Source organism: Lissotriton helveticus, chromosome 3_1 (genome assembly GCF_964261635.1).
Source record: "Lissotriton helveticus chromosome 3_1, aLisHel1.1, whole genome shotgun sequence".
Classification (NCBI taxonomy): domain Eukaryota; kingdom Metazoa; phylum Chordata; class Amphibia; order Caudata; family Salamandridae; genus Lissotriton; species Lissotriton helveticus.
Genome location: NC_136061.1, coordinates 1237373419 through 1237393309, shown reverse-complemented (window position 1 = coordinate 1237393309; position 19891 = coordinate 1237373419). Strand labels below are relative to the sequence as shown.

The following is a 19891-nucleotide window of genomic DNA, read 5'->3' as shown; positions in this document are numbered from 1 at the left end:
TGTGGAATTCTGGTATACACAACGAGGTCCATTGAGGCCACTCAGACGTAGCCTAATATACTGTGAGACACTGACACTAGGGCAGTTAAAGTCACATAGGACACTGCCATTGGATTACTGACACTGTGACAATGACACAGACATTGAGACGAGCATATGAGTACTGGGATACTGACATGGGACACAAATTAGCCAAAGGATGCGTGGACATGGAGACACTGGCACTGTTACATGTACATTGTAACTGACATTGTGAGACACACTACAACCGTGACATTGGGACATGGGGATCCAGGCACACAGTGTAACTAAGAAGGGCAATGAAAATTACCCAAGGTCACTGACACTGGGACATGAAGACATAGAGACACTAATGCGTGGACACAAACACTAGGCCTGTGAGACAGACCGAGATATCATGAACACTTGGACCATGAACTTAACAGCAAAGAAGCCAATGGTCCTACCTAATCAACATTGTTCTTTAGCAGCCCTCAGCACCAAGAAAGCATAGCACAGGCGAAAGCTGTGCTTCTGCAATACTTCCTAAGCTATATTTTTGTGGCAATAAGCCAGTCTATCACCCTCCTAAGCCTGCCCGAAATAACCAGGACACTTTGTGAGCCAATGTAAGTTCCCATAATTCACCTTTTCTTTCTTTTCTGCAAGAAGGCCATATACTTTCTGCTGCCACAGTAAAGAAAGAAAGGCTTCAACCAGACTATGTATATTGTATATGAAGGAGAAGAGGGGCTCTCCTTTCCCTTGTCCTTGGGCCTTCTTTATCATTTACATTGCACTGTTTAGCATTGGCTGAGTCAATACAGGAGTACTCTGCATGTAGCTACCCAAAGAGAAAGAGAGCAGTCCAGAGTGAGTGTTTGGACTCAAAATGTATCACTTCCTCTACCGGTCAGTGGTTTGGAATACTAGCAGTGTTTACATTGTATAAAAAATGCATAGGCCAAAGGTGTTTCTTAGAAGTCTGTTATAGCAATACTGAATATCAGGCAGGCCGAATTCCAAGCCTTCCTAGTTTTGATTCCATCTTGTGCCACCTTCTTTCACCACCCTACACATCCAGTAACTATTTCTAACTCTAGTAGGTTCATTATTCATCCCTGCTAGCCCCATTTTTTTTGAGTTTATAGCGATCTTCAGGATCCCTGTTAGAAATGGAGTTCTCTACTTGGCAGTGATATACATCCTGTCCAAGTAGGGACCCTTTCTTCTAGTCAGGGTAAGGGGATTACACAGCTAAGATTACCCCTGCTCACCCCATTGGTAGCTTGGCATGAGCCGTCAGGCTTCTCTCAGAGGCAATGTGTAAATGATTTTTATGAAACACACACAGTAACACAGAGTAAACACTACAATATGGACACCACACCAGTTTAGAAAAGTAGGCAACATGTATCTAATCAAAGCAAGGCCAAAACAACAACAATCCAACATACACAAGCAAAGGTATGATTTGTTAAGAATAAAGCAAATAAATACAGTTCCTTGAAGTCAATATCACCAACCGGGGCTATCGCGTTGTTGTGACCAACCAATCCAACAGTTCAGTTCAACCTCAATGGAGACAAGGGCCAGCTACGGCGTTGGAGAAGACACGCAAACAGTGCCTTGGAGTTGACGAGGCCCGGAGGACCTTGCGGGGAAGTGCAGCGGTGCTGGCGTCCCAGGCATAGGTGCCACAGGTGAAAAAGTCTGTGAGTCCTTGGAGTCACACCCGTTGCAGATTGAACTCCGTGAGATTGGGGTCGGCAGAGCTGAGGTTGCAGTGTTGTAGCAGGCGGTGCGTTGTGCACTTCACAATCTGGTGCCTGTGGTTGCGGTGCAGGTAGCAGTATGGCGTTGTTGCGGAGTGCTGCCGTCGGTGTCCATGCCACTGTCGTTTGCAGCCCGAGGCTGCAGTGTCGTCGAGGGTGGTGCAGTGCAGCTAAACGGTGACCACAGCTGCAGTGCAGACAGGGTTGTCAGTGACAGCACTTAGGCGCATTCGTCGGTGAGGCCAATGTTGCAGTGCTGTCGAAGTCGGTGCGACGAGGTGGTGCATACAGCCACAGTGCAAGCAGAGGCATCGATTTCAGCAACATGTGATGGTATCAGTGAGACCAGGGTTGTGGCGTCATCAAGGTCGGTGCTGCACTCACTCAGCGAGTGGTGACCACGGCATCGGTGCAGGCAGCGGCATCAGTGATGGCATCGGGAATGCTTTTCTTGCAGTTACAGCTCAGCAAAAACTTTCAGTGGCCCAGAACAGGCATAGGCACCACTTGGCAGGTTCAGGGCTCCCACAATGGAGTCCAGGTGCTGTAGGTGAAGTCTTTGATGACCCTGAGACTTCCAACAGGAGTCAAGCACACTCAAGCTCTTGGAGAAACTAGGAAAGCAGGCTCAAAACAGCAAAGTCCAGTCCTTTCACTGCCAAAGACAGAAGCAGCCGTTGCAAGCCCAACCCAACAAAGCAACACACAGCAAAGGGGCAGTACTCCTGACAGCTCTTCAGCTCTTCTTCTAGGCAGAGTCCTCAGTCCAGAAGTGTTATAAAAATCTGGGTTTTACGTCCAATACTTATATCCCTTTTGACCTTTGAAGTAGGCATTCTTCAAAGGATTGTCTTTGTAGTACACACGTTCTTGTCCTGCCTGGTCGTGGCTCCAGAGTCCAGGTGTCTTCAACCGGTCGATCGCGAGCTACCGGTAGCTCGCCAACAACCTACCAGTAGCTCGCGACCTGGTGCTCATTTTTGTGCCCTATCACTGTTGTTATGTTTTTTCCAGGCCTTTTTTGCGTCTTATCTGTTCTTGCTGGTGTTTCTTCCGCCATCGCACTGCTGCCATTGGCTATTAAGTTAGCTGGGGTGGGGGGAAGCGGGTGATGTTGGCTTGGCATGAACAGTTTTAGATTGCCTACGCCGAGGATTTACAATGCATATGACGTGAAGAAGGAGATGCAAGCGCGAGCCACAACTGTTAAAGCTTGCAGAAATCGCTGTTAGCATGAGCTAAAAGCCATTGTTCTTGGCAGCCATTTTAGTTAGCCAAGGGCTCGCCATTTTCTTTCTCCCTCTTCCAGAGACTTGCACATGGTCAGAAATGCCTAGCTGGTAGAATGCATCTGATCCTAGTATTGAACTGTCAGGCTATTCTTACTGAGATAAGCAGTTTAGTCTCCCCTCCCACTTTGTTGAGCTAGCAAATTTTGTACACCCATATTAGTCAAATAGTATTCTTGTATATGCCAGGACCTCCCCTTGGTTTTATGCTGACTATGTAACAAATGCATATATAAGGCCCCTGTTCTCTATACTCCTTAGACTGTCTCCTACAGTGGCCTGAGGGTACTGTATGACACAGTCTCCCACATGTGAGGTTAATAAATGCATCGTTTTATATTACAGCATCCGTGCCAATCTCTTCTTTGTTGGTTTAAAGGACCAGGTGTATCAGTGAACCCCTTAAAAGGTTTTTATTTCTTCACAACAGTATATTACAATTTGTACACATGCTGCAGCCTTAGTGTGGGCTGTGTGATTCAATCAAGCGGAGACTCACTGAGCACTTCTGTAGTCTTCATGATACCACGTGGCCTGTCACAGCATGACCATCATCCAGCAGTGCTCAACTTTAATGAGATGGGCGCTGTCATGCCTTTTATTTCTGGCAAAGTGCGCCTATACACCAGGACCACGCAGGCTGTTTGGAAAATGGCGACCCCCTTTTGAATCGTTTTGGCCACCACAAGTGTGGAAGGGTATGCTCAGATGTGAGTCCCTTGCTCACTGCACCATCAGGATTCAAGCAAGCCGGGCCGAAGACGGCTGTAATGCCAGAAACCGGTCCCCGGAAGCTTGTTTACTTTTCAGTAAAGAATTGGCTTGGTAGTTTGGTCTGCCCTGTTCCCATGATGCACTGGGCCAGGGTCAGACTAATTTGCATGTAGCCAGGTTCTGAACTGGGATGGTGCAGTGAGCTAAAAAACGGTGATGGATCAAGCCCTGATCTTTTGACTGGGTAGGAGTGTTCTGCTTAATTCAGATACTCTGTCCATCGCCACCCCCTTTTGAATCGTTTTGGCCACCACAAGTGTGGAAAGGTATGCTCAGATGTGAGTCCCTTGCTCACTGCACCATCAGGATTCAAGCAAGCCGGGCCGAAGACGGCTGTAATGCCAGAAACCGGTCCCCAGAAGCTTGTTTCCTTTTCAGTAAAGAATTGGCTTGGTAGTTTGGTCTGCCCTGTTCCCATGATGCACTGGGCCAGGGTCAGACTAATTTGCATGTAGTCAGGTTCTGAACTGGGATGGTGCAGTGAGCTAAAAAACGGTGATGGATCAAGCCCTGATCTTTTGACTGGGTAGGAGCGTTCTGCTTAATTCAGATACTCTGTCCATCGCCACCCCCTTTTGAATTGGAAAATGGCGACGGCAGCTTAAATTTGCCATTCCTGGTGCCTGCCGCTGCTAGGCTCAAGTGACACCTTTTCACCATGTGGGACAGAGGAAGTTGTGCACTTTGGTGCAGCACAGTCTACTACTGGCACTGGCAGTCAATGATTTCTGCCCAGTGAAAGCAGGATGAGCACTGGCTTGACCCTCATGCGGGAGGTTTAGGGTGCGTAGGGCATACTAACACCCCCAGATGGCCTTCTCCTGACAAGCCTACATGTTGGAGAGGCTGGGATACACACCTTTTGTGTAATCACGCCGCTCCCAGCAGCACTGGGCTCTTTTTAAAAGACTGCCACTGCAGTTAAAAATACTCCTCTGCAGTCACTGTAGACCAGCATTGCAGGCAGCATGCAGTCAGTGCACTCTCCTGAGCCCGAGGCCCAGTAAAGAGAGAAGTCTACGCACCTTCTGCCTACTGTGACGCCAGAAGCAAAGCATCAGCATTGACTGAGGTCAAAGAGGGACGAGTGATGCCTACAACCAGAAGTCCTTAACATGATGCCACTCGACCTACAGGAGCATGCCCCTTCTGAGAGAGAGCCTCTGCCCCTGTTGTACGCGCGATGCCAGCAGATCAGGACGCAAGCACCAGCAGTAAGACCACGTTATGGTAAGTCCACAAACAATCATCTGGGTGCACTTTGTGGAGAACCAAATCGGGATGTTGGATGCTTAGTTTATAACAAGTCTTAAGTATTTTGGAATACCTCGGCCATGAGGTGTAGCCTACATGTGAAATCATTTTTGATCTATGCGTGGGCTGAGGTCGCTGTGTAGTGTTGCACAGAGAGGAATCTCTATCTATAAAACATTGTACACTTAAGAACAGTTAGCGCACAGATAAAACAAATGACCTGTGAAATTTGGTAATGACAATGTTTGTCCAATTAGAACCTTTATTTGAATCGTCTTGGGCTGGCAAAATGGTTATTATGTATGCATCTCAAACTTCATTTATCCTATATTTTTAAAAAGAAAATGAACAGTTCTGCCTTCTGCTAATGTTCATAAAACGATGCATTTTGTGCTGTTTATTTAAGTCTATGACCAAAGTACTTTATTTTGACACTAAATAAAAATATACTTTCCACTTTAGAGGGAGAGCATGTAATTGAAGTTATTTGAACTGCAGGTTAGGTAATATTTTTAAAAATGTTTGTTTTAAAGTCAGACACTGTGGTTCGTGACCTACTATTTCCGGGGTTTTACATCAATTTTAGGGCCTTGCCGGAACTTTTCATGTCTCCCAAGTGGGTAATTTGAGATATTTATTTGTTTCCATGGATATTATTGCTTAGTTTTAACCATGAAGGTGTCACTTCCAGTGTCACTCATTGGCAGTGAAATGTCATACATACGCACAGTAAAATCATAGAAACGTCATACATAAGCAACCAGAAAACTTGGCAGCTGTGAAGTTGTCACTGGCCACAAACGGGAGCCAAGAACATCATTTTACATTTCTTTTCATTAAAATTTAATGAAATAATGAGAGAAATGTATATTAACTTCTTAGCTTCGGTTTGTACCTATAGACAACTTGCAAGAGGTACCATATTAAAAAAAATCCCTGTAAAACGAGAAATTTAAAATGAAGTGTTAATTTCATGGCACAATGAACATAAGGGTCAACACGTCACTTAAACATATCCCAGTTGAAAAAAGTACCTAACCCCTGTAGTGGTGTTGTATCCTATAACTTTAATGCTTTAGATTGCTTGTGTTTACAGGAATTCTGTATTCTACATTCAATGTCCTCTTTGGATGCGTTACTGTTGGGGCATTCTTCTTCTGGACTCGGACTGAACAGCAACTCATCCAAAGCTCTCTTCTTTTGATTATTTATTTAAATGTCAACATTATAATCCAATAATAAATTCTTTATTTTAACATTCATACTTATGTTGTGTCTCGATACAACATAAATTTGGCGACGAGGATGGGATAGCAACCGCTACGTAGCACCGATGATGACACCAGAGCTGTTAAACATGATTTAAAGGTACAATATGTTACGGATTTTAAAGAAATAAAAGAGGATTGGTAATAATGTATCGTTATTCAGGTTTTTATACGATCAGAACTTCATTTAAAGAGGATAGTGAATATTTCAAGTCAAGAAATTAATTGAAGAAAATTGGAATATTAATTTTCATTAACAAATATGGCGTATCAAATACAACCATACCAAATAAATCCCTTTTTTGCAAAATCCAGGGAAACCACCAGTAAGATGGCACCAGTGGTATAAGTCTTTTGAGAGTTACATCATTGCAATTGATGGAAACGATTACTCGAAGGACAGGAAAAAAGCTGTTTTGTATGGTTTATTAGGAGATGCAGGCAGGGAAATATTTGACAATATTCCTGAGAGTGAACCACCACCTGGCCAGTTTATACCGTGGGATGTATATACAGAGGCAGTAAAAAGATTAGAAAAAAGGTTCTATGAACAACCTAACATAATGGTAGAAAGACATAGCTTTAATAAAAGGAAACAACAAGCAGATGAAAGCATTGAGGACTATGTATCTAATCTGTGTATATTGGCATCAAAATGCGAATTTGGAGACATGCTTGATATATATTTACGTGATCAACTTGTCTTTCATTGTTTTTCAAAAAAGGTGCAGGAACGTCTTTTGGCATGTCGGAATCCTACATTAAGTGAAGTCATTGATATAGCTGTTGGAATAGAGAGATCATCAGTTTCAACAAAAGTTATTTCCGGATCTGACAGTAATTTAGATTCAGTATGCGCAGTTTCAAGTAAGCCAAAAGCTAATGAGAATAGCAAATCCAAAGGAAATCTCACAATGAATTTTTTTTTAATTTGCTATCGTTGTGGATCGAGAACACATATTGGGAACAATCCAAATTGTCCAGCGCATGGAAAAAGATGTAACAAATGTAGGAAAATTGGACACTTAAGCAACATTAAGCATAAAAACTCATCTTTAGCGAGTGTAAATGCAATATAAGAGCTGGAAGGAGATATGATTAATAATCCTATTGTTAATGTCAATGATGTTGATTCTGATGTGTCTTTTAAGGGGCCTCCTGGAGAGACATCTATTGGAAATGTGAAGTTAGAAGTCATGGCTGATTCTGGATCGCCAATTACAATTTTGAATGATGTTACTTATTATAAGAATTGTTTTCCTAATGAGCTTTTGCTTACAGGTTGCAGTCCAAAAGCTTTTGGAGGTCAAGACATAGACATAGTGGGCTATTTCTATGAAGATGTTGAACTCTTGGGAAGAAAAATAACAACAAAGGTCTATGTTGCAAGAAAATGTTGTGATATAATTGGTTGGGGTGATTTAGGTAGGATGGGTATTATGCTTAAACCGGGAAGTGATACTCCCATTGTTCTTGGTGATATTCCAACTTCAATTTCTACAGTAGGTTTGTGCACTAATATAATACATCTATTCAGTTGGACAACATTTTAGACAAATACAAAAACAAATTCGAAGACAGAATTGGTTGTGTGAAAGGTGTTGTACATAATATTAGATTAAAAGAAAATGCTTCACCTGTGAAACACAAGGTAAGGAGTGTTCCGCTTAGTGTTAGCAAGGAGTTGAAGGAGCATTTACAAAGCTTATGCAAAGATGGTATTATTAAACCAGTTTACTCTTCAGAATGGGTTTCGGCTGTTGTTTTGGCCAAGAGGAAAAACGGTAAGTTGCGCATGTGTGCGGATTTACGTCCTTTAAATAAGAACATATTGGTAGACTGCAATCCTTTGCCGTTAATTCAAGAAATGTTGATGGCTATTGGTGAGTCTACTCAGTTTTCTCTTATAGATCTGAAATCAGCGTACCATCAGGTTGCTCTTACGGAAAAATCTCAGAACTCACTACGTTTATTACACCCTTTGGTGCCTTCAAATATTTGAGACTCCCATTTGGATTAGTTTCTGCAGCTTGTGTTTTTCAGAAGTTAATGGACTCATTATTTGGAGACATCAAACGGGTACAAGCATTCCAAGATGATATACTCATATTTGGAAAAGGAATTGTAGAACATAATAACATTCTTGGAAAAGTTCTTCAAATTGTCAGTGATAGGGGTATGACAGTTTCAAAAGAAAAATGTCATTTCTTGGTGAATGAGCTAGAGTATTTAGGACATTCAATAACTAAGGAGGGTATCAAACCTAAACAGAATCTCATTGATACTACAAGGAATGCACCAGCTCCTGCAGACAAAGAGTCACTGAAATCTTTTTTAGGACTCAGTGAGTACTATGCAATTTTTGTACATAGATATGCATTTTGTGTTGAACCACTTAGAACACTGACAAGAAAAAAAGAGAAATATGTTTGGAACAAGGAGCACAAAGATGCTTTCTGTAATGTAAAAGAGATGATTAAGAAGGCACCAGCATTACAACCTTTCACTTGTGGTGTGAAATGTACAGTTACAGTTGATGCAAGTTCTATTGGGCTTGGTGGTGTGCTAACTCAGTTTTGCAAGGGTAAAGAAAAAACAATTGGTTTTGTCTCACGTACTTTAAGCAAAGCTGAATCAAACTACAGTACCATAGAGAGGGAGACCTTAGCCTGTTCATGAGCTGTGGAAAAGTTCAAAAGTCATTTATGGGGAAGTCATTTTGATTTACTAACCGATCACAAACCTTTGATTTATTTAATGAATGGCAAAGGAACTGGTTTAGCCTCCTCAAGGTTAGTAAGGATAATATCTAGGTTGCAAGAATATAATTTTGATATCAAGCATATATCTGGAGGTGCACATTTTAGAGCAGATTGCTTGTCTGGATTACCTATAAATGTTGGTGAGTATCTTCCTAATTTGAATGATGATGATGAATGTGTTGTTGTGTCTGCAATTGATGCCTCTGAAAGTTCCAATGGAGTAATCTCTGAAGATGTTTGGATTAGTGAGTATAAAAAGGATGAAGAACTAATTAAAAAAAAAAATGTATATTACAAAAGGTTGGTCACCATTGAGAAATTTGAAAAAATAATTAGTACCTTATCAACAAGTTTCATCAGAATTGAGCATAGAAAATGATTTTGTAACTAGAAATGGTCTGTTCATTCCACCAAAAAGCCTCATTACTTGTTTAGTTAAGAAAGCACACATTGGGCATCCAGGAATGTCCGGAACAAAGAAATTATTAAGAGAGTATTACTAGTGGCCATGCATGGATTCACATGTGGATCAGGATATAAACAAATGTCCAAAATGTTTATTATCGGATAAACATTGGAAAAGTTAAAAAAAAAGGGTTTGTTCAACTAATGTTTTTCCTGACCAGCCTTGGGGAAAATTGGCCATGGATTTTTCAGGACCTTACAATATTTTAAGTTCTGCTATGAGGTATCTGATTGTTTTGACAGACTATTATTCGAAATGGATTATATATGATTTTGTGAGTTCACCTACTACTGATGTTGTAATTAATTTCTTGGAGAAAGTCTTTTGTAGTAAAGGTTTTCCCAAGAAATTGGTTTCTGATAATGGAACACACTTTATTTCTAAGAAGATGGTTGATTTTTTTGAAAAAAGATATTAAACATGAAAAAACACCATTGTATTTTCCAGCCGCAAATTGCCTGGTGGAAAGAGCAAATAAGTTCTTTAAGGAAGGAATTCAGACAGCTTTATCGAATGGATTAGATGTGAAAAGTCATATTAAGGAAAAAGTTTGGAGTTATCTAAATACACCGCACTCAATTACAGGTTTTAGACCTTTTTTCTTATTGAAAGGTAGAGATGCTAAATCTGTGTTGAAACCAGTGTTTGGAAACAGTTTTAAATTGTTGGAGAAAATTGACAAGGATAAATCTGAAAACTATTTCTGATTGTGTGAAGGGCAATTTTGAAAAAAAAAGTACAAACTAAATTCTAAAAAAATTGTTACTGGAGAAGAGAAATACGCTATAGGAGATTGGGTTATCATTAAAACACCTTAAAAGGCCCTTACGGCCTCAGTGCGTGTTGGGGGAGCGATCTCCCGATCCTTCGAGGTTCAACGGGGGGCGCGTCAGGGCTGCACCCTGTCCCCCTATCTGTTCGCGCTCGCTATGGAGCCCTAGCGACGTGGGTGCGCATCGATGCCCAACTTAAGAGGTTCCGATGGTCCGTGGGCCTAGCTGACAAAATAGCGCTCTACGGGGAGGATGTATTGTTTTTTCTTACGGACCTAGACCGCTAGGGGCCGCGGTTGCTGCGCATTCTGCAAATTTTTGGGGAAACTCTGGCCTATATATGAACCCTGCCAAGTCCACGCTGTGGGTGCTTGGCGGGCCGAAACGAGTTGGGGAGTGGGCCTCTGGCCTCCAGATTGCGTCAGGTGGATGAAATACTTGGGGGTGTACCTATCGGAAGAGGCCACTGTCTCCCGGGAGCGTAACCTTACCCCTGTCTGGGATCGTGTGCGAGAGGATATGAAGGTATGGTCCCGTATGCCGTTGACCATCCATGGCAGATCGGCCATCTTTAAGATGGTGGCACTCCCGCGTATCGTGTACCAGCTCCAGAACCATCCGTATCGGATTCCGCTGCACTGGTTCCAACTAGTCAACTAGGCGCTGAGTGGGTTTTTGTGGGAGGGGGGATCTCGCGTGTGGCATTGCGGACCTGTTTCCACTCTACTTACACTGGGGGACTGGCCACATCTGACGTACTCTTGTATTATCAGGCTGCACATCTACTGGTCCTGAATGACTGGTGGTACGGGGACAGGGGAGACCCTGCATATGCGGTTGAACGATTCCTCGTGGGCTCGGCATCGGTCCATACGCTGCTGTATTCAGCTACGCTTCGGCGCTACCTTCCCTCGGCCACACAAGTGTCTGGAGGCAGGCGCTACGCAGAATGGGATGGTGGAACGTGCTTACCCAGGAGACCCCTCTGTGGCACAATGGTCGCCTGCCCCACCTGTCCTCACTCGTGGGCTTCCGAGGCTGGGACGCAATAGGTATTTCTTCGTTGGGGGATGTAATGACAGGTTGCTCCCTGAAGTCGTTCCAGGACCTACAAGATGAATTCGGGATGCCCCGCTCCCAATTTTTAAAATATCTTCAATTTCGTCACGCCTTAACACCCTATTTGACTGCCCTGGAGCCCTCGACTTTAGCCTGCTTGAGGCCAAGCTGTTTATGGGAGAGCTGCCAAACAAAAAACTCTCACGCATCTATTAGACACTGGTACACCATTGCTCAGCACTGCAGAGTTTCTGGGGTGGGTCTTTCAGGGCCTGTCGGAGGTGTTGGCCTGGGTACTTCCCCGAGATCCCAGATTAGCGTTGCTGCATGTCATGGAGGGTATTGGGGTCAACAGGTATAAGCATCACTTGTTACTAATGGGCCTCACGCTGGACGAAACGAGACATTGCCAGGGCCTAGAAGGCGCCACAGCCCCCGCCTCTGGCTGCCTGGAGGAACGGCATGGACTTTTGCATGGGATTGGAGCAACCTATATTAGTGGCCAGGGGTTGCCCTTGCATACATTATGAGATTTGGAAGAGGTGGGCCGATTACCGAGGGCTGGACTTGGATCCTCCGCCTGACAGAGATACAATCCTGTCGCCTTGAAACCCAGACATTTGACATTAAAGTTGAGCTTTTCCAAAAAGACATAATTGATAAAAAAACATCTGAAATGGAAAAGATAAGAACTCATCATTTTTATGTTTTGAAAAATATCCTTCGGAAAAAGTAAATAATTCATCTATTGATCATAATGAAATACATGGTTTTGATTGTGCTGTCAATGAAAGTTTGGAACAAGCTTCTGATTCTACTGATCAACAAGTTGTATCAGAGGAGTTTAATTCTAGTTCAAATAGTACTCAAGAAAATGTCAATTGCAATTCGAGTCATAGTTCAGATTTGATTAATGCAAAAAGAAATATTGTAATTCCTGCCAAATTCAAAGATTTTTATTTATATTAATCATGTTTTTGTTATGGAAGGAAGATGTTGTATCCTATACCTTTAATGCTTTAGATTGCTTGTGTTTACATGAATTCTGTATTCTACATTCTATGTTCTCTTGGGATGCGTTGCTATTGGGGCATTCTTCTTCTGGACTCGGACTGAACAGCAACTCAACCAAAGCTCTCTTCTTTTGATTATTTATTTAAATATCAACATTATAATCCAATAATAAATTCTTTATTTTAACATTCATACTTATGTTGTGTCTCTATACAAGTGGCTATATTTTTCTGCGACAAAGGAACAGGGAAAGCTAAGACTTGAACCAAGCTTAGGTGCATGACCCCTTCCTTGCACAAGCCCAGGTTCAAAAACATTGCAAATAATGACACAAAAGTCATACAAAATGGTATCTTTAAAAAAAATTACCAATTTTTATTTCTCCAACATGGAGAAGCATTTCATTGGAGCATCAAATTACACCACAGCATTATCAGGCATTTTTAAAAGTGATTGTTTTTAAACATGAAACAGTCATGGACTCCCACGTCAATTGCGACAATGGTATATTAATGTACTCGCTGGCAAGTCATGTGTAACTACTTTATAGTCTGTTAGGGGAGATATTTGTACAAAGCACACCCTGAACTTAAGCATTTCAAGTTACTGTCATGCGTGATAACCCCTTGTGGGGAACTGTAGCAATTACCTACATGGCCAGCAAGCTGTGAGAGACACATTATAATCCAATAATAAATTCTTTATTTTAACATTCATACTTATGTTGTGTCTTTATACAAGTGGCTATATTTTTCTGCGACAAAGGAACAGGGAAAGCTAAGACATGAACCAAGCTTAGGTGCATGACCCCTTCCTTGCACAAGCACATGTTCGAAAACATTGCAAATAATGACACAAAAGTCATACAAAATGGTATCATTTAAAAAAATTACCAATTTTTCTTTCTCCAACATGGAGAAGCATTTCATTGGAGCATCAAATTACACCACAGAATTATCAGGCATTTTTAAAAGTGATTGTTTTTAAACATGAAACAGTCATGGACTCCCACGTCCATTGCGACAATGGTATATTAATGTACTCGCTGGCAAGTCATGTGTAACAACTTTATAGTCTGTTAGGGGAGATATTTGTACAAAGCACACCCTGAACTTAAGCATTTCAAGTTACTGTCATACGTGATAACCCCTTGTGGGGCACTGTAGCAACTACCTACATGGCCAACAAGCTGTGAGAGACACACGTTCAGTTTATGGGTTTCAATGCTGGTAGCTTTACACAGCTCTGCAGGTCCCTACAATTTCTTATGATTTTAGTGTACTTGTCTTAGCTGGTGACTTCAGAGGCCAGGATCACACAAATTGTTGAAGAGGGAAGCTGGGATAGGTTTTCTAGTATCATGTTTTGCATTGCATATACTAAATGGGTAGCTCTCTCTCTGAAGAGGTCCTTTAGTAAGTTTAGTCAAGGAAGCTGGGCATGTGGGGACTCTGGGAACAATTCACAAGTTGCTCAGCCTTTAGTTGCTCATGATGATTTTCACTCATCAAAAGTAGCTCTCACTACAGAAAAGGTTGGAGACCCCTGCTCCAGACACACCCCAAGGGGATGGAGACAGCATTGTGAGAGGCCAGGCACATGCCTAGTCAGGTGTAGGTGACAACTCCTCCCACCACTCTAGCTCAAGAAGGCACACCAGCCTGGTGATGGGCTATCAGGATATTGAGGGCATACCTCAACTCCCTTCATGTGACTGTCTAGAGAAAATGCACAAACAGACGCCCGTCAGTCTAAACCAGACATTGATTCTACAGGCAGGTAGAGGCACATGAAGATTAGACAAGAAAATGCCCACTTTCTAAAAGTGGCATTTTCAAACACACAATTTAAAAAACATCTTTACTAAAAGATGTGTTTTTAAATTCTGAGCTCAGAGAGCGCAAACTCCAAATCTCTAGCTGTTCGCAATTGAAAGCTACACTTGTAAAATGTTACAAGGAAACTCCAATGATAGCCTATGGGGGAGCTAATCCTTACAATAGAGAGCATGTGCACTTTAGAACTGATTAGCAGTGGTAAAGTGCCCAGAGTCCTAAAGCCAACACAAACAGGTCAGAAAAATAAGAGGCAAAAGGCAACACGTTTAGGGATAACCCTGCTGAAAGGGCCATGTCCAAAGTAGGTCAAAGTTGTATGATGAAAATGTGCCGATGCCTGCCATCTCTAACACCCTGCACAATTCAAACACTAATCCCAAGGCTCTTAAATACTGGATGGGTAGCTGCCATGCTAGTTCTAGCTCCTTTTGACTAGTGGAAGTGGGCACATTGTCACACTCACTGCCTGAGCTGTGCCCATACTGCCTCAACAACCAATGCCTAACTTGTCTTTCTTTACTGCTTGAATCTTTAATTGTGGTGTCTTCTGCAGGAGCCAGGTGTACTCAAAACTGTTAGCTGCCTTTATAAACCCATTCCTTTATTATGAATGGGCATTATTAAAAAGTGCCTAGAGAGGCAGCATTTGTGATACTTTTCTTTAAAGGTGCACTGATGGAGAATAAATAAACCTATATATAATTGTATTTATAGTCTAGTCAGTTTTAATAAGTTTTACTGCCAGAAGGTGTTTTAAAACATCATTTGACACACATTTCCTGACATAATTCACAATGTTCATTCATCACTGTACTTTTACTGGCATCCTTTAAAATCTAACTATGTTATGTTTTTTAAAAACAAAAAAATATACTGTGAGTGGAGCCACATCTCATCCACCCAGAGGCTCTTTTTTATGCTGTGGTTAGTCTTTGTGCCCTCCGCCCCAAAACATCTACCCCTGGCTATGGGACTGTTCATTTATTGTCAAGAGGTTTATGTACATTCTCTCGTGCGAGCTGCAAGATCAAGTGCCTTCGTCAGGGCCATGTCCAGAGGTGGCGGAGTGACTTTTCAATAAAATCAGGGGATACATTGTGTGTCCAACTAGTAATCACTCCTATGTGCAACCTGTTGCTTGGGTCTCCAGTTTAGTATCCTTCCTATACCTTGTTTAGGGAGACACATGAGGTTTCTTATAGGAACCCAGCGGGATCCATCACACATGTCTCTAAGCATACAGTCTAAGTCTATCTGTGTTAAACTTTGTAGGAAATTGGGTTACAGTTTAGGGGAGTGAAACCCTACTCAATCATCAACAACAATCCTTGTCAGGATAAAGTCACAAGCAAATCGCAAACAAACTTGAGCTTAACGCTCTAGTAGCTTGCCACAAGCAGTCAGGCTTAAGTTAGAGGCCATGTGTAAAGCATTTATGCAGCACTTCAAACAGTAATAAAGTGAAACACAAGAAACATTTCACACCAATTTAGAAAAATAAAATGCCATTTTATAAATAATTTGAGATCAAAATGACAAGAATACAATCAGTAGTACCTGAAAGTTGCAATTGTAAAGGTTTAAGTGAAAATAGAGCCAAAAAGACCAAGTGCCAAATGTGGTTATCTGGTTGCAATGGACAGGGACATTGTCACAAGTTCAGGCTGACCTTGATGGAACGCAGTCAGGCTAAAGGGAACCAGTTGGGCCAACTGAACTGAACAAACATACCTTAAGTCCTCGTTGTGGCACATTGCGAAGTCCAGCTGGAGGATACATTGTGCAGCGGGGATTCCTAGGAACTGCAGGGCTTGCGATGCAGAGTCCTGCGTCGTCGTCGAGGATGCCATCAATGAGGGGCTTTTGATGTGAAGGCCTGCATTGAGAATGCATCACACAACAGAGGTTCCCGGATGGCTGTGGGGAGCGATGCGAAGTCCTGTGCTGGAGACTAACCATGCAGCAGTCCTGATACAAAGTTTGGTGAAGCAATGCATCATGAAGCGGCTCCAGTGCAGAGTTTCTGGTCAGCGATGCATCGTGCTGAAGCTTGGATGCATAGGTTCTGCTGTGACTACAGCTGGGGCTGGTAAAGCCCATTCAGGCTTACTTGCAAGGGTCACAGAATGGGGTGTCACCACTAGGGAGGGTAGGACTCACAGCTGGCAGAGTTCAGGAGCTGGCTAGAAGATGGAGGAAGTCTGCTCTGTCCCTGAGGCTCCTGATCAGGAAGCCAACCATCTAGCCGATGGAGTGACTCTGGTGGTCCTGATTGCAAGAGGCAAGCCCAGTCCTTCACTCAGGTAGGAGGGCAACAGAGTGGCAGGCCTTGTACGCAAAGCAGCACAACAGTCCTTCTTCTGAGTCTTCTTCAGGTCCAGATGTGTACTGAAGAATTGGGGTCTGAGATCTAATATTTATACCTGGTGCCTAAGAAGCAGCTTCTAGAGGTTTCCACTCCCCCAGAGGTGCTTAAAATTTCCTGCCTTCCTCCCCTGGCCAAAGACTGTCTGGGGTCACAATAAACAAGTGTCAAACCATTGGTGAGAGTGCCCAGGCAGCGCCTTTGTGATGTGCAAATTTGGCAGTGACAGCTCCTCCTCCTCGTTAACTTGGAGTGGCCCATCCTGCCAACACCTAGATTCTCTTTGTCTCACTGTCTGGGGGCAATACATAAATACCAACTGCCAACTACATTTAGTCATGTGACCCAGGATACAGGGAGCAGACACAAAATGGTTAGGACAAGAAAATACCAACTTTCCAAAAGTGGCATTTTCTGAATTATGACCAAAATCCCACTTTATCATTAAAGAGGGCTTTTAATTCCAATTCTTTAGACACCAAACTCAACTTGTACACAGGCTCCAAATTGTAAGTTATCACTTATTAACTGTAATAAGGTAAGCCAATGTTATCCAATTGGGAGAGGTAGGCCTTGCAGTAGTGAACAACGAATTGAAGAGTTTTTCACTACCATGGCATGTAAAACCTAAAAGTACATGTCCAACTTTTTAATTTACCTGCCCCCTACCCAGTCAGTTGTCGAGGGCCTACCCTAGAGGTGACATATATATTAAAAGGGCAGATTTGGGTATACTTTGCCAGGTTGAAATAACAGTTTAAAACTGCTCACAAAGGCTGTAATTTCAGGCCTGAGACATGTTTAAGGAGCTACTCAAGTGGGTGGCACAATAAGTGCTGCAGGCCTACTAGTGCCATTTAATGTACAGGCCCTAGGTACATGTAGCACCACTTTATGAGGGACTAACAAGTAAAATAAATATGCTAATTGGGTGCAAGCCAATTCTATCATGTTTAAAGGAGAGAGCACAAACACTTTCGCACTGGTTAGCAACGGTAAAGTGCGGAGTCCTAAGGCCAACAAAAAATGAATTCAGCAAAAAGTGGAGGGTAAAGGCAAACGTTTGGGGGTGACCCTTCAGAGAGAGCCAGGTTCAACATACCTGGCAAAATACTGTACTGTACAATCATTATTACAAATAGAAATCCTGATCTGCGTTTTTATATACACTGGGTACAACTAATTTTACTAACCTTTACATGCTTTGAGAGAATGTGGGTGAATGAGTTTCATTAATATAGTTGATCTCACTCAAAGACATTAAAAGTTTTGGCATGAAACAGAGCCCTTTCAGGAGGAAAGTAAAATGAACTTTCAAAGCAAGTTTGTGCTTTTTCATTATTTAAGGATTAACAATACCTGATTCTGAAAGCTGGCATGCCGCTTTAGATGTTTTACAAACTCTGCATGGGAAGTATTCTTTACAACAATAAGAGCCATTGTTCCATCATTTAACCTGAAACAGAAGATGTATTTAGAATATAACATGCAGAGGAAATATCTGGTTAACAACAGAACATTCTTGGTTTTCTTAAAGGTAGAACAGCATCATCTATATAGAAGACATATGAGAACTGCATACATCCAAAAACCAATAACAAAAAGATTTCTTCAATACCTTCAGACCCAGCACTTCCAAAAGCACTGCTTTAAAGATATCCTTCACTTAGCCTGTGCAGGGGAGGTAGCCATATATCTACTGAACAAGTGCCATGAACTAGGTTCATTCCCAGCTGAGTACAGACCTCTCCTTAAAATGAAAAATATCAACCTATCTGACTGAGCAAACTACAGGCCCATATCAAATGGACTATTCTTAAAAATGTTTTTAAGAGCATGACAGCTTGTACTCAGAAATAGGGGTGGGAAGAACTCGTGGAGTTTCATTCTGTGGAATTCTGCTGCTGTGTACCATTTTAGGACCCTATTGTAATTTTCCCGATTAATGCCCTTATATAGGTATAAATACCTATGTCCTTATATACGCATAAGAATCATAACTATATTTAGACATAGCTCATGCAGTCCAAATACGGCAGGGCTACTTCCACTAGTTCAAAAAATCGACAACGATTTCTTGGAAAACTCGGCTTCAGCAGCTAGGGACTTCCCCTTGCTTGAGAACTGACTTGTCCAAGAACTCATGGAGTTTTCAAAGAACTGAGACTCTTTTATGACGTTATTATGTCCACCTTTACGTCAAACTCAGCAACTTCAAGGTATAAATATTCCCACACTTGCCTTAGCAAACACACAGTGGTTTGGAGCAGTTCGACTATCTACTTGACTGATGCATCCTGCTACTGCAAGTGCCAAAGGAAGCCGACCCTCCAGCAGAAGCACTGAGAGACGCTGTCTTTTCTCATGCCGATAAATCCAGCTCCAGTGTTTCCAAGCTACCCTTGGGGGTTGTTGGGAAATCGAGTCCTGACCTTCTTCAGTCCAAATCAAGGTACGGAGCTGATTAGACCCTAAGAGAAATCTTGGACAGATTCTTGGCAAAGGAATACTCTATTTATTCTACACCTCACTTACTTCTTCCATCTTACTAAGCTTAGGTTAGGTACATTGGGTAGGTGTATTTTAGAAGCACCAGTTGAGTACTTTTAGCCTCTGTTATTTATGGTTGTATTTATTTATGGTTTAGGAACCATACAATGCTCTTACAGTATTATTTTATTCTACTCTTTCTACTGTATGCACTATATTTTACAACCAGTTTTACGATTGTAGCAGTTCATTTCTTATGCTTGAGAAAGAAGACTGTTCAATAAATCCTTTTATTGAAAACGCCCGTCTATCTATTTTCTCTGCACCTATGGTGAAACAAAGCATGCACGATTGACTGAGTAAAATATCTATCTATTTTTTCCACGACTCTGAAAATCAGTTTTATCTTGGGGAAACAAAGTTACCATGTTTATGCGGTTGTCAGAAACTAATCCCTTCTTGTGTATTTAAGAAAGTTTCTAGTGACCTCTGAGCTAGCTGGCACTCACAATTAAGTCTAATATATTCGATAGAGACCTAGTAGACATACGTCCTACGTCACATCTATAGAATATACTATTCCAATGCGCAGAGCCTATTGGGAATATAGGAACTACACTACACTGCGAAGTTCCATGAAACCTCAGCAAGATTCCTCAAGCAGCAGAATTTCGGCATGTCAAGCTGCTCCCTCAAATTTTTTGCGTGGGAGCTTACGCCGTCCTGTAAAATCAGCGCAAATGGCAGCACGCCATAGGGCTATG

General features: G+C 42.2%; 1 protein-coding gene across 2 annotated transcripts in view; it reads right to left on the bottom strand.

Moving 5' to 3' along the window:
* The window catches only part of LOC144823403 (ceramide kinase-like protein), a 534328-nt gene that overhangs the window by 191709 nt on the left and 322728 nt on the right, over positions 1 to 19891 (bottom strand). For both annotated transcript variants that reach the window (XM_078681879.1, XM_078681880.1), the window contains exon 9: positions 17997 to 18093. In XM_078681879.1, coding sequence (XP_078538005.1) covers positions 17997 to 18093 — 97 coding nt within the window. The remainder of the gene's footprint in view (positions 1 to 17996; positions 18094 to 19891) is intronic.